Source organism: Gopherus flavomarginatus, chromosome 11 (assembly GCF_025201925.1).
Source record: "Gopherus flavomarginatus isolate rGopFla2 chromosome 11, rGopFla2.mat.asm, whole genome shotgun sequence".
NCBI lineage: Eukaryota > Metazoa > Chordata > Testudines > Testudinidae > Gopherus > Gopherus flavomarginatus.
Window position 1 is genome coordinate 40090664 of NC_066627.1, and position 14929 is coordinate 40105592.

Sequence of the window (14929 nt, forward strand, 5' to 3'; positions counted from 1 at the left end):
TCTTCAAAACCATATTTAGGATTCTGTTTTTATCCTTGCAATATACAACAGGCTCTCTAATTGATACCAGGGACATCTTTTTAAATATAACATTTATCATAAGCTGTGGTAAAGTAAATGTGAATACATAGAAGGTGGTGGTTTTTATATGCCTTCTTTTGCATTTCTTTAACATTTTATTTTGAGAATGTTTCATTTTCAACAGAATTTACTATGCTCTTGCTGTAGTACTGTATTTGAAATAATGCCTTTTAAACATACAGAAATATGCTTATCTTGGAAACACAGCTGTTGCGCTTGTGCAGCAACTTTCAGAAGTGTTTCAAATGCTTTTCATCCATAGAATTAGTGCATCTGTGATACATTATGAAGCATACTTTGTACATAATCACATTGACATGATAGATTGAAGTTTATTGAGTCAACAGTTTTTAAAAGGCAGTAAATGCAGATTGACATGAGACAACCCTGAACAACTTGCTGGTAAAAAACAATAATATGCATTTAATAAATTTCCATAAATATAAGTTAATGCTGTTCTCAGCTCCCAGTCACATTAATGACTTGTTTTTAAATTGTTGTTGAAAACACTCAGTTAAAATATTGTTAAGGCTTTTATTTTTATGAGCTTGTGCCAAATCAGAGTTCGGGATGAAATGGTTTTCGTAAACCGCCCCATTGTGTCGACATTGGGTGACTTCTTACCTTCTCTTCAATTTTTTTATATGTAGAGTTTTGTATTAAAACTATGTAAAATATAGAACCACCATTTAAAGGAAGGATCAGGCTCAACTTTGAACTTCTTGGTTTGTCCATTCTTAAATCGTACCTTAATACTATTTTAACAAGAGGTTCTTTTTATGTACATACTACAGCTGTAAACTAAGATTTTTTTTCTCTAGTTTATTCAGTTAGGGCCAGTTTCTGCTATCCATACACATGTTAAGTGATTCCTTGCTACAGAAGTAAACCACTAATTTAATTAATTATGGAGAAAGATATTTCTTATTGTGAATAAGGCTGGCAGATTGGGTTGTTAACGTGCAAGCTAAACACTGAGAGTCCTTTATAGTGGCTCTAATAACAAAATGATTGTGATCATTACTTTTATTTTCTACAACATTTGTGCAGAACAGATAAATACACAATATTTTATAATGGTGTTTAAAGAGAAGGTTCAAAGCTAATTTTGTTATGACTGATGCATGTAACAAAATCTCTAGTTTTCAACAACAGTCTAAACAAAGTGAAAAATGCTGTAATGATGAATTTTCTTGAGAAAAGGCATTTACTAGTTTACCCTGTGACTTTAAACCATGAAATTCATAAGAGTTATGCTGCAATGTATTTTTAAATAACTAAGTTGTATGCTGATTCTTTTTATACCATGGATAATTATGGAGGCAGAGGCTGAATTTTTTGACTTGCTAAATAAATAGGGAAACAGATGCCCAGTGCTTATGTTAGTTATTTTCAAATAAACTGTGTTGCCAAGAAACTATTCAATAATATGGCTCAGCTCCAAACTCAATCTCAGGAAGGGAAATCACTTTGGCCTTGAGTACATCACTTAACCTCTCTGTGGCTCAGTTTTTGCACCTGGAAAGGAGAGAATAGTACTTTGCCACCTCACAGGTATAGGTCTGATTTAACACAAGTAATTGGACCTGGATGAGGCCTTATTTGTTGGGAGACAGAATTAGGGAGGGAAATGGATCAGCAAGCTAGAAACAGAATGACTGAACTAGCTAAGATAAGGAGGAACACCCAGAGAACCATTTACAACGGACAAGATAATACCATTGGATAAGGTAAGCCTGGAACATAAAATGAGGTAAAAAGTAAGTAGTGCACGAACAGTGCCTGCTGTATAAGGATTGGTTCTTTCAAAGTGATGAAGCCAGTCCCAGAACGTATGATGCAGTGCAAATGGGTAAATTTCAATAAAAGAAGAAGAGTTTTGCTGGGTAACTGGATGTGCCCCCTATATCCACCCTGACACTTGAATCTGGTCAACTCAGCGCGGCTTTGCTGTACTCCTGATAAAGCAAGTTAAGTGATGAGACTGGAGTTGAACTGAGTTCGTGGGGAACCCAGTGGAAGAGGTCTTGGGGGAGCCCCAAAATAGTAGTGGCATGACTTGGATCCGCACATCTTGAGTATGTAAGGTATACACCCCTTAGTTTGGGGGTCATAAGCTAGCTTTTAAGGAAATGGCATTAAAAAGGTTTAAGAATTTAAATATGAAGAAATAAGAACCATGCTGGAGAATGGGTTAAATTTAAGGGCGGTCCCTGTGAACTCCCCAGAGAAATATTATGAGGAGACTGCAACCGAGTGAAAAAGGAACTCCAGAGGCTGATATTAGATGATTTTTAAAAGTACTTGCCAAAGCATGGCAGAAGTCCATTAAATACCATACATAAATAAATGGCAGAGCACAGCAAAGGTCTGTTGAGTGCCTCTAAAATTTTCGAGAAGCAGAACCCATTGGCAACCGTAGGAAAAAAATAGTACCTAGACGGAAGTCTCTAGATTTGCAATGTATAAATAGTAGTATGTATTTTATTAAGTCAAAATTAACTTCTAGGAAATATAGGAGTGTATTTGGGGTCATGGGAATGAGGTTCCACTGCACACATTTTTTTGCAGGGACAGACAACTTGGATTTTTTTAAGTGCCCTAAAAAAATGGAAGTTTCTCCACAAGTCCCCCTTCATCAATGACATAGTTTGAATTGTTTTTCTCTTCTGCTGATGCTTATATGGATTTCTTGCTCAAGGGAGAGTGGGCTGGCCTGAGAACACCCAACACCCAAATGTGCTTGTGCCCCCATACTCCTACCAGTCATTCCAGTGCAGGATTGAGGCAAGGCCAACCAGGAGAGGCTTAAGGAGAGAAGAACTGCTTTGTTCCCCAGAACCAGTAGAGGGGTCCTGGGAAGTGAAAACAGGTCCTTGCCCAAACCTGTGTGGAATCCTTGCACTACTGCCTCTGTTTGTTGATTGTTCATAGGGTATGGATGGGGACACCACCTTCCTGATGCAGAACAGTGCTTCCTTTAATCCACAAATGGGTTTGGAGGTGGTGTGCATGTCCATATGCTGCTAGATATTCTCTGAACTGTACAGCTATGTGTAGGTGTTGGAAAGAAGTGGGCTGCTTGCATACCCTGTGGAATGAAAGAATGGGCCTGTTGGCCAGTTTTCAGTTGCTCCCCAGCCCCAGGTACAATCTATTCCTTCTTGCCCTGTCTATGCTCCCATTGTTTGCCAGTTCCATTCAGAGATCCCAAGAAAAGGGTCCCCCCAGCTCCAAACTCAACTAATAGCAGCTCTGCTACTGATAAATACCCTCCAGTGAAAAATATGCATGTAAGTTTCCACCGGAGCAGTGCTTAAGTGATGTTGCCATGCTAGTGCATGAGCCAGGAAGTGTAACAGGCCATCAACAAAACAGTGAAATTGACTATATACAAAGTGCTGACAAATACACAAAATAAATTGAGAAAATAGCACATATATATAATTTGTCTTCTTTCAGTTTTAGAAATTTAGGTGTTACTTGCAACTCTAAGTTAAAAAAACAACTAAGTGAATGTTTTCAACCTACACTATTCCTTTAAGACTAGTGTATGTAATGTAAACTTCTCCCTTGATTAAAAATAAGTTACTTACTAGGACGTATAGTTAGACACCACTTAATTTAACTTTAAAATCTTAATATTTTGTCTTTGTTCAGTCTGTGCTTCTTAATTTCTGGTTCAGCAACTTGAATGGTGCTTTCTTCAGGGACATATGAAACAATGATTTCTTCATTGAATGAATCATTTTAAGGAGTAGCTTGAATTTTCTGCTTCTGTTTGATAAGTCTCATATATAATCATTTGGTAGTTTATTCAGGTATAAGGAAAAAAGTCACATCTTATTAAAAATTGGTCTTCTGAGCTTTTCGTCCATATTCTTCAGAACTTTTTCAAAAGCAGTCTGTACTGAAGTAATCGTGGTTGTACTCTAGTTCGTAATTAAGGGTTTCTTAACACCGATAGGAACTTTCTTACAGTTTGTAGGCCCAGAGATGGTAGTTGGTGAACAACAGAACAGGAGCTGGGTTGATGATACCACCTTCCCTAAATATAATTTATATAAAGAAGTCTGCACTTTTAAAAGACATGTTACTAATTTCTTCCCATTCTTTCTCCTCAATATTTTAGATGTTCAGTAGGCTCAGACATTCAACTTCATATTAAAATAGTTACTTTCCTGAAAATGCCAGTGGGCTTCTAGTGGGACTTCAGCTTGCTGCAATACTTTAAGCCTATAGCGTCTCTCTAGGCAGTCCATAACAAGTGGATATGTTGTGGGCTCAAACTTGTTGGCAAATAGATTAGGTGATTCAATGATCCACTGTAAATCCCCCAGTCCATAGACACAAATATCTCGGATGTAATGACCTGTAAAGATAAAATGTAAATATATTAACAATTCCAAGCTGACTGAAATACAGAAGGTACAACGAAGTGGGGAATAGTGAATTAGATGTTTTTTAAAAATACTTTAAGGTGCTACTAACATTAATGACAAATAGATGTGTCTGCTTATGAAGCACTGTTGAAGTAAATATAAAGAATATTACTGTTTTGTTACTTACAAAAACAAGGAGCTACATACTGACTATTGATTTTAGACAGGGGTGTACATTGTACCCAGACTTGCTGCTTCAGTGACACATTGCAGTGCTTCATGTTTCTCACTTGACTTGTTGGTGGTCTGATCCTATGCTCTCCTCTGGGATACAACAATTCATTCATCTTGTTTTGTCCTGTCCCCAAATTTTCTCTATGCTTAGTTTATGGCAGTTTCAGGTTTAAATTCAGGTAGGTGATTGAATGCTCTGCCAGGGTCAAACTGCTCTTTAGACATCACTATATTTCTGCGTTTTTTGCCTGTATTGCTGGATTGCACATGGGCCAACCCTGAGTTACCTTGTGGGCACATGCACACTCACTTGATGAATGTGCGTATTTGTCAAATGGATGTCAGGTGAATCTGTTCTCTTCTGTTTAAGACGACCTACTAAGGTTAGTGCACTGGATACATGTTCATTTAATAGGTGGGAATTATGTGAGTGTGCAGTGGCTTGTAAAAACACTAGTTGTTTAAGCTTTAATGCTACTGAAATGTTAAATGTGTGGAACTCAGTCATTAACTCACTTAATTATAGAACTATCTTCTTAGTTGGGGGTTAAAAGAACAATTTAGTAAATAGGTACTGTAACAGTCTGCAGTATTCTAAGATACTGAAAGATATTTGCACTGGATATAAGAGTAATTTAGTATGGTTGCTTTTATTTGATACTTTAAAAAATAAAATATCCATGACTGAGACATTTCATGGATAATTATGAAACATAAGAATTATTCTGCAATGGATGTTAGAGCAAGTGCATCAATTTATCTGAGAGTGGTATTTCATAAATACAGTGTTTTGAAAGGGCCTAGTTCTGTTTTCAGTTATCACAGTACCTTTGCAGCCATTATGTGCAACTCCTTCTTGATCTTTCCATTTAATAGCTCGTATATTTCCTTCCCACTGTGCATTTGGTGTAGCAGCTGGAGCATCTAAAAAAAAAACCCCAAAGCTAAAGACAGTTATTTTCTGTAACACAAATAGTTTTGATTGTCTTTGAAGCTATCTTTTAAAAGTATTGCCTCATTGTTTCTTCATTTTACAGGTATTTAAAATGACAGATGAGTTTGCCCAATTTATTGCTGCATTAGAACAAGTAGTCTGTACAGGGGGTTAGGGGACATGCTTAAAAGCTGCATTTTTCTAGCCCAGTAACGAGTGGTCTGCACTGCCATTTGAGAGACTTGTTATACTTCAAGATTCCTTCTTTTATTTCCCACACCATCAGGGGATGTGGACACTGCAGCACATCCGCTGCGGATGGAGGCGGTAACCTCTACAGCTGATACACAATGGCATCACTGGGTTCCAAAGGGAACCTTATCACCCTCCTGGGCTGAAATGTCGTAATAATGTGGGACAAGGAAGCAATTCATAGTATAAATAACATGCATCTTACCATTTAAACGATTCAGTGTGACCCAGTAGTGCTCATCTGGACTGTATGTGTCCCTTGACCATTCAAGCAAATCTTTTGCACGTACGTCGGTCAGTGTAAACTCCACAAACTTTCTAGTGAGTACATAGTAAGCACTACCAAAATATATAGTTAAGTTATGTGGAGGATCATCTTTCATATTCTTGGTTGGATACACGTAGGATGTTCCTGAATGTACATATTCTTTGTAACTAAGATGCGTCCTATGTTTCATATGAGGAGGTTGGACCACCCCAGGAGTAATATTTTTGTCATTCCATTTACTTTTGATGTACTGTATAATTTCTTTGTTTGTTTTGATGGGATAATCCTGGCCACACAGATTAATAACATAATTCCATTGAGTTTTGGCATTAACTAAATCCTTCATACAATTAATATCCGCTTGTAATCTTGAAAATCCTGCATAAACAACATTTTCTCTTTTTGATGAAATAAAAATGTTTTCAAAGCAGTTAACTAGGTTTTGCACTGCAGTTTTGTAATCCTGTGGTGACTTTTCATCTATGTGTATGCAATAAACATTCTGAGGCAGATAAATGGCTCTGAGTAGCTTCACAAACATTTCTAACTCCTTGTGAATTGTGATGATGTATGCCAAGGAGAAGTTTCCTTCTTCTTCAGATAGTGGTCTTGTTATAAAATGCAGACTCTTCAAGACTGTAGAGCAATTGCATGGAGTCCGTATGCAGTCAGGCATTTCAGGTTGGTGAATAATCTGACACCAATTTCCAATTTGAGGTGCAGCACTTTTCCCCTCAAAAAGCGCTGAACAAAGCTCATCTGGATAAACACCGCATTCTGCTGTATCTGGGAAGGATTTTTGTTCACTTGGTACCTTAGAAAATGTGTTTCTTACATAGATAAAAGTGAGGATGAAAATACAGAGGCCAATGCACACTAAAAATCCTGATTTTGTTGCATCAAGTTGGTTCATTTTTTGCTCTCTAGAAACTTTCTTCTGACCATAGTTCAATTAAACATAGTTCAAATTACCTAAAAGGGGGGGGGGGAAATAGTGTTTTAATTTCTTTAACATGATAAAACAATTATGCATTTGTAGATGCAGAAATTATATTCTTAGTATTGCATAGAAGTGCTAAATTTCACAAGCACCAATATGGGAAGGCAGTTAGGAGTAAGTATCACATTCTAAAATAAGCTTTTTAACTTTGTTCCCCCACCCTGTGTTCACTCTTATTGACAATAAGGAGCTGAACATATCCGCTGTTGCATTCTCTGCAGATTCCAATTATTACTTACATTAGCTGTACTTTTTGTTTTTTTCTCCTGTCAGCCCAAGAGTTATTAAATATTTTAATCTCTTTTGACAGTCGATATTAAATGGATGCTCCTCTGATAGGAGTAGATAGGACATACCAGATTCGTTTTGACAATACTAAAGCTTCACATCTCTCTCTCTGATATGTTTAGCTGTAGAAAAACTACTAAAATAAGAGCCAGAGATCACAATATGATCCACAAAGGTATCTCTATACCTTTGTTACCATCGTTATAATAAAAAGTGAGCCATGGTTCATTTGTTTTTTGTCTGTAACGTCTTTAAATTAGTGCTTTTGAATAAACAACCTGAAAACACAATGCATTTTCTTGTTTGTAGCTTACTTAAATCTATCCTTAAAAGACAGTAGCTGTAATTTACTTTCTAACATGTATAGATCAGTCAATTCAGTTCTGTTACAGCAAAATTGTTTAGAATTTCATGTTTTATATGTGAAAATATATATTTTTACAGATACCTCAGATCAGAAGCATGACATTACAGCAATCCAGTCTCCCAAGTCATTAGTCCTTATCCTTGAAGTGTTTGGCATAGGATATATACCTTCCTAGAAAAGAAAAGACATTCAATGAAATTGATAGTCTGATAAATATTATTTTAGGTTCTAACAGTTTTACTTGTAATTGTACGGACAATTCATGCTTTCTACTGCTTTATGTAATATTTTTAACCTTTGTTTAAGTTAACTGCTTATAGCAAAATATTGATATTTCACACACAAATATAGCATATTTTTCATCTGTCAACATCACTTGATATCAGAATTTATCATTAGAGTCTCATGAGCAAAGAAAATCAATGCAGTTTATTAATTTAGATCTTTCCATAGCTATTGCTTACAATCTTAAGATTTCATGCTTTTGTTAAAACAGAAGTTTCTTGTTCCTTTCAAATAGAAGATCAAATAAAGTAATTTTGTTTTCAAGCTTCTAAAGCATTACAAACAGAGGATAACACAACTCAACACAAATCAAAGTTGAAAATTGGAGATCTTCTATAACATATAATCTTTAAATCTTATTAGACTTTTGGCAAATAATGTATTTATCATATTGTCCTTACTAGAGAGCACAGGATTTCAAGCTGGAAGAGTGGCGTATTTTTCTCGTTCAGCATATTAATCCATTTTCTGGAACACTAGATGGAAGATTCATCCATTTTGCTTCTATGCCCTAACTGTGCGTCAGTCAGCAGTACTCTTCAGTATGCACTGAACACGCAGGCCTAAGAACAACATTAGGAAATCAGGTCCCAGAAGAATATTTTCTTAGTGGCTCATAAGGGATATGTTTACTTTGTGAACATATATCTGGAAGCACGCTTTTAAGTGAGTCCGTTGCATCTCTTGAAGCTGAACAATTCAGCACTCACATCAGCATCAACCTTTTCATGTTGTGGAGAAAGCAAGAGGAGAAGAATGTCTTTTGAAAGACAGACACAAGCGTTTTCACAGCAGAAATGAAATGTGACAGGCACTGGGAGTGTAGCCTGCTGCCAGCTGACTAACAGATCCAAGAATAGGTTAGTAGAATGGACATTATGTACCCAGTAGCGGGGGTTACGGGGCGGAGGGTTTGCTACAGTGGAGTGGTCCTGGCTTTGTCTTAGAGCCAGAATAACTGTTTTATAATGAGTGAATGATTAAACAGAGAACAGAGAGGTCACTCTGAATTAGTGAATGGTGAGATCTCTAGGGCATGTGTCACATGGGACATTCACTGTGCTGGACATCAGCATAAGTATTGCATTGAAGGACAGGAAATGCAAAGTTATTAAAAGGTATTGAAAATCCACTGGCATATAATTTTATAGGACTGCTATCTATATACTTTAGAACCAGATTAGGAAATGCAACATGTCTGCAGGAGGAGGAATTTTTTTCTTGAAATATTATTTAATGGATAGATTTAAAAACTGAGGCGTTACTGAGGAATCAAACTCTAGTCTGATTATTACTTATATTTAAACTGTCTTTAAAACAGTCAAACCTATAAATAGCATCCTGTAGAGCAGTGTTTCTCAAACTGGGACCGCTGCTTGTGTGGGGAAAGCCCCTGGCGGGCTGGGCCAGTTTGTTTTCCTGCCCCGTCCGCAGGTCTGGCCGATCACGGCTCCCACTGGCCGCGGTTCGTCGCTGTAGGCCAATGGGAGATGCTGGAAGCGGCGGACAGTACATCCCTCAGCCCTTGCCGGGTCCAGCAGTTCCCATTGACCTGGAGCAGCCTGGCTCCCAGTGGGAGCTGCGATCGGCCGGACCTGTGGACAGGGCAGGTAAACCGGCCCGGCCCGCCAGGGGCTTTCCCTACACAAGCGGTGGCCCCAGTTTGAGAAACACTGCTCTAGGGGGTTTTGCATGAGATTATTAAGATTTGTCTTGGGTTTTTCTGTAGTGCTTAGCACTGTAGTAGCTAAGCATTATAAAGGGCTGTGGTTTTTTTTATATAGTATCATAAATATATACAGCACTTCACAAACATCTAAGAAGAGAAGATTCCTTCCCCAATGTATATTTCTTAAACATTTTAGGAATATGCATAATATTTTAACCTCAAATGTAAAAAAAAAACATAAATGGCAAAAAATCCACTTCAATATTTTTTTCTTGGAATCTGTTTTATTTATTGTAGCGCTAACTGGCCTCAGTCAGGATTGGGAACCCTGTGTGCTAGGTGTGGTACAGAGCAAAAAAAATGCCTTTAGAAGAGAAAATATTTTATTATAAAGAAAGTAAGGGGTTAAAAAGCACTTACGCTTCATTTTAAAGTTTGTTTTTATATGTACTTAGGTTGTTTGTTATCTGATTAAAGAGAGAGTTATACAGCAGGTGGTGGTAGAATTATATAGGGAAGTGAGCAATATAATTCTAAAAAATGTTACAAACTCCAAGCGTACATTCTGAAAGAAAGTAATGGTAGTGAATGTCGCTTTATTGTATCCTTACTTCTTACAACTGTTTTTTAAATAAATTGTTATGGGCCTTATCCTACACTCAGTGAGGTAAATGAAAATTTTGCTAGATTGGACCCCCAATAAAGAGTTTCTTTGGAATTAAAATACTGTTGACACTAAAAGGTGAATATTGGATCCATACTGACTAGAACACCAACCAGGTTTATGAAGGCTAATCTCTTAGCTGTTTTCTTCGTTGGTTTACTGCACAAAATTTTTGAGCACTGCAGTTTAATGCAAATGCGATTACAGAAACTGTAAATCACTTGGGTTATGCAGTTGTAAGAAAATTAGTTGTTTGCTAGAAACCTTAAATTGCAGTTACAAGATCTTGAATTTTATAAAGATTTTAAAGCTTTACGTATAATAACCTTTCTTCATAAATATACATAACAGGAACTGTATTTTTCAGACAAAAGTAATATATTGAAAAACACTTTTAAAACTAAGTGCAACGCTTTGGTCAAAATTAAAGCATTCTTTATAGTTCTCTTAAGGGGTGTTGCAATAAATAAATCTTAAAATCCAGCTTATAGAAACTCACCTTGTACAGGAGAAGCTAGACATTTGCAGCAGAATTTAATAAAGAAATCCCATGTGTAATCCATTGTCCTTCAGGGAAAATTCAGGCAAAGTCTTTCATTTTGTTCCTTATGTGGAAACGTCATGTGAAATCAGTTAAATATTAACATGAAATGTTTTCATTTACTGGTTAGTTCACTTAACTGCATAATATATTTGTTCTGCAGTAGCTCCTTTAATATTCAGAGGCAGCAATGTCCTCTAATGTAATAATGAAAGAAAGCTTCAGCTTCTGCGGATTTGTTTTGTCATTGCTCTGACGCAGCCTTTTAAGGAAGTAAAAACCAATCTGAGATCTGTAGAAACTATGTTGTAGCTGATTATAAATAGTATTCTATGGCTTTAACCTTTGGGTTGCTATCACAGCACTATGAACGATCTGGAAAAAACCTTATGCTTTTCTTAACTCTTTGTCTGCTGAAACTTTCCAATTTAAGCAGACAACTGAGTATAGTGGAGGGGTGTGTTCGGATTTCCATAGCAGCTTGAAGTTTAAAAACAAAACAAAAATCCTAGAAGAGACACTTGCCTTTCTTTGTGTTCTCTTAATCTAAATATTTCCCTTCTGCTTTTATAAAATTTAACCTTTGTTTAAATAAGTAAAAAGAGAATAGATAAGCCCGGTAGGAGCTGAGAAGCTTTTGGGTATGAAAACTGCCTTGAGAGAGAGAGAGAACTGCATTTGTGTTTTGTGTATTTCCAGTCTAAAAACAGTATGTGTGAGTAGGTCTACAGCTGCACTTTTGTCACTTTGATTGAACAAAAAGTCCGTTGGTCAGAAATAAGTACAGAAATGGCCTAGAAATATCTTAAGGAGCTGCTGCAGGCACTCCAAAAATGAAAGGCTCTGACTTTAAAGGAAACTGTATGCAGAGTTGCAGCATAGGGTCCTTAATAACCAATAGCACTATTGTTTTAGATGCTGTGATGTATTAATTGTCACATCTCTGCAGTGCATATTGTATGTGCTGGATGACCTTTTCTTTCGTAACTAAAATAAGGTTGATATTTTATCTCTAATTCATGTGCATAGGGCTTCATAAAAGGATCCTATGGAAATGAACTGCAGAATTCAGATAGTATTCTAAATCATGTTTCTGTCATTTGTTTTTGCTGTTTCTCTTGTTCCCTCTTCCCAGAATTTAATCATTTTGCCCTCCAGTTAATTTTGCTGAACAACCTTCTTGATGAACAGTTTAGAAGAATTATATGTTGAGACTTTTGTGGTGTATTTGATCCTGTACATGATATAAGTGACAGGTATCAGCCTCCTTGAGAGAGACACTGACAGTCAGTCTTGCCAAGGCTCTTGGTCTTTGAAGTACTGTTTTGTTTTGACCTAGAATTGAAGGTTGTGTATCCTGTGCAGAGCTGGGGGGCTCCTTTGCAAGATTGACATGTTTTTCTCACAATACAGATGACATCCAGGCAGGCTGGCTCAGCACAGTATTCTTGGACAGAGTGTTCCACTGGTTGTCACTATTGGGTGATATGTTTAGTACTAGGATTGACAAGTAAAGACAATCACTCCAAAGACAATGCTTCTCCCTAGAAGTTTTTTCAGCAGAAAGAAGTTAAACTTATCCAAATATATTTTCAGATTTCAGCAAAAGAGGTTGTACTTAGAATTAATTTGGAGGCCACTTCAGCCATCTGAGGGCCTGTATGGAAAAGGGAGTATCTACTCCTGCATGACTTAAGGTTACTGCAGAACCTGAAACATTCATCAGGCACTTATCAGCTAGCAGCCTACTAGCCAAAGGGGCCAATCAAAAATGTGAGGAAATGGGGACCCACCAGGCAGATCCAAGAGCAATATCCTAGTGAGAAACACAGCCTACTTCTTCCCAGCTGCCATGAAGAGGAAAATGCTGAGATTCTTACAGTGGTGTTGTCCGCAGACTGTTCTTGAGGATCTCTTTTGCATCAGCCTCTGGATGACAAGTTTGAAGCCTTTGCTATTTTGTTGCTCCTCTCCCTAACCCCCCCCCCCGAATACTTCATAAGGTTCTGTGGGCAAGGATTGACTACTCTGCCACTCCTCCTGACTCCTGCAAAAGTTAGGGGAAGGAATTAAGTGTATCATCTGCTCCTCCTCAGCTTTTTTTTTTCCTCCCCTGTGTATCTCCACTACTTGCCTCTATTATAGAGCTTACTTTTAACAAGCCTATTTGGGTATGTCTAAATAGCACGTTGGAGCAAATCAGGAGTAAGCCTCCTAGGCCAGATGGATATACTGGAATTCATGCTACAGCTTTAAAAATAGCTGTGTAGACAGTGCTTTGAAGTTGCAGCTCAGGCTGGAGTTCAGGCCCGGAAACCCACCCACTTCATTAGGCTTCAGACTCGAGCCTAAGCTGCAGCACCAGCCACAACTTCAAAGTGCTGTGTATAAACTGTTTTTAGAGCACTAGCAAGAGCCTCGCTAGGCCAAGTTTGTCAACCCAGGCTGGGAGGCTTGGGCCAAAAGACTGTGTAGACAAACCCTTTAGGATTATGAAGAGTAACTGTGAAACTGAAGAGAGTCTTGTTGATTTCACTTTGTGGATGTTTAGGAAAACTGAACAGAAACAAGGGACCAAAGCTGCCCTCTGCAGACAGCAGTGTATTAGTTCACAGTTGGAGGGCTGTTTGCAACTTTTAAGAACTAGAAACTCTGGAGGAAGGTTTAAATTCTACAAATTAATAGCTTAAAGTGTCTTTTCTCCTCTTCCCTCCTTACCCTTTTTCTTTCACCTCCATCCTGCCTCTGCTTCCCCATGCACTGAGGAAAATGAATTTTTCAATACTTGAATTACTGTTCTAATGAATAGTCTTTTGAAGTGGCATCTTTACATACTGGCCTCCAAAAAGTATTTTTAGCTAGTAGTCATTCATCTTCTGAAGCACCATATTAATGCATAAGCTTGTGATTGGCTGGCACATGAACGATGGTTTGGCCTCAGGTCTAATAAAACACTAGTCAATCCTTCCTTCTAAATTCTTGCTCTGTTTAGAGCAGGGGTGGGCAAACTACAGGCCACAGGTCACGTCCGGCCTGTCAGACCTTTTAATCCAGCCCTTGAGCTCCTGCTGGGGAGCAGGGTCAGGGGCTTGCCCCGCTCTGCACATGCCGTGGTTCCATGCAGCTCCCGAAGTAGCAGCATGTCCCTCCTCCAGCTCCTATGCATATGGGCAGCCAAGGGGCTATGCGGGGAATTGCGGGGGCGGCACCTGTGGACGGGGCAATGCGCAGAGCCATCTGGCCACGCCTCCGCATAGGACCCTGAGGGAGAACATGCCACTTCTCGCATCCCAACCCATTACCCCAGCCTGGAGCCCACTCCCACATCCTGAACTCATTTCTGGCCGCAGCCCAGAGCCCGCACCCCCAGCTGGAGCCCACCTGCAGCCCAACCCCCAACTGCGTAAGCATTCATGGCCTGCCATACAATTTCCATACCGAGATGTGGCCCTCAGGCCAAAAAGTTTGCCCAGCCCTGGTTTAGATGGTGGCTGGTGTGTGTGTGGGAACAGGGGACAGTAGGAGTAGGAAGATATGTAGATTCCTTGGAAGAGAATTCCAGCCCTTTTTATATGTTTTCAACAATCAAATGTACATAAATTTAGGGGGAAAAAAAATCCCTAATCTGGCTTTTATGTCTTTAGGCTTAGAGTTCCACATTTGTTTTAAAAGACACTGAATAAACAATAACACAGAGACGCCAAGCTTTAAATGCATAAAGCTAAATTTGTTAATAGGTATAAAAGGTACATTTGTATCTGTTATTATTACCATAGCTCCTAGGAGCCCCAGTCTTAGACCCGGACCCCACTATGCTAGCCACTGTACAAACACAGAACAAGAAGATGATTCTTACCTCAAATATCTTGTAGTCTAAGTAGCTGAGGTACAAACCCTGATTTTGTTACGTGGCAGAAAGAGAAGATTTTAGTATAATGAAAACTTTAAAAAAAATTGGTATTAA

At 38.2% G+C, this 14929-nt stretch overlaps 2 protein-coding genes across 5 annotated transcripts in view; one reads left to right on the forward strand and one right to left on the reverse strand.

Moving 5' to 3' along the window:
* Positions 1-14929, forward strand: part of RTF2 (replication termination factor 2) — a 58544-nt gene that overhangs the window by 20291 nt on the left and 23324 nt on the right. The window lies entirely within an intron of this gene.
* Positions 394-11221, reverse strand: LOC127031440 (beta-1,3-galactosyl-O-glycosyl-glycoprotein beta-1,6-N-acetylglucosaminyltransferase 7-like). 3 transcript variants are annotated; one of them, XM_050918215.1, is made up of 6 exons: positions 10924-11221; positions 8493-8640; positions 7888-7977; positions 6089-7123; positions 5526-5621; positions 394-4453 (listed from the first exon to the last, which is right to left on the reverse strand). In XM_050918215.1, exons 4-6 carry the CDS (start codon positions 7062-7064, stop codon positions 4227-4229), a joined length of 1299 nt encoding a protein of 432 aa, XP_050774172.1. In that variant the 5' UTR covers positions 7065-7123; positions 7888-7977; positions 8493-8640; positions 10924-11221; the 3' UTR covers positions 394-4226. The 3 variants fall into 3 exon arrangements, with proteins under 3 accessions (XP_050774172.1, XP_050774170.1, XP_050774171.1); XM_050918213.1 differs by having other exon boundaries at positions 8493-8654; XM_050918214.1 differs by lacking the exon at positions 8493-8640.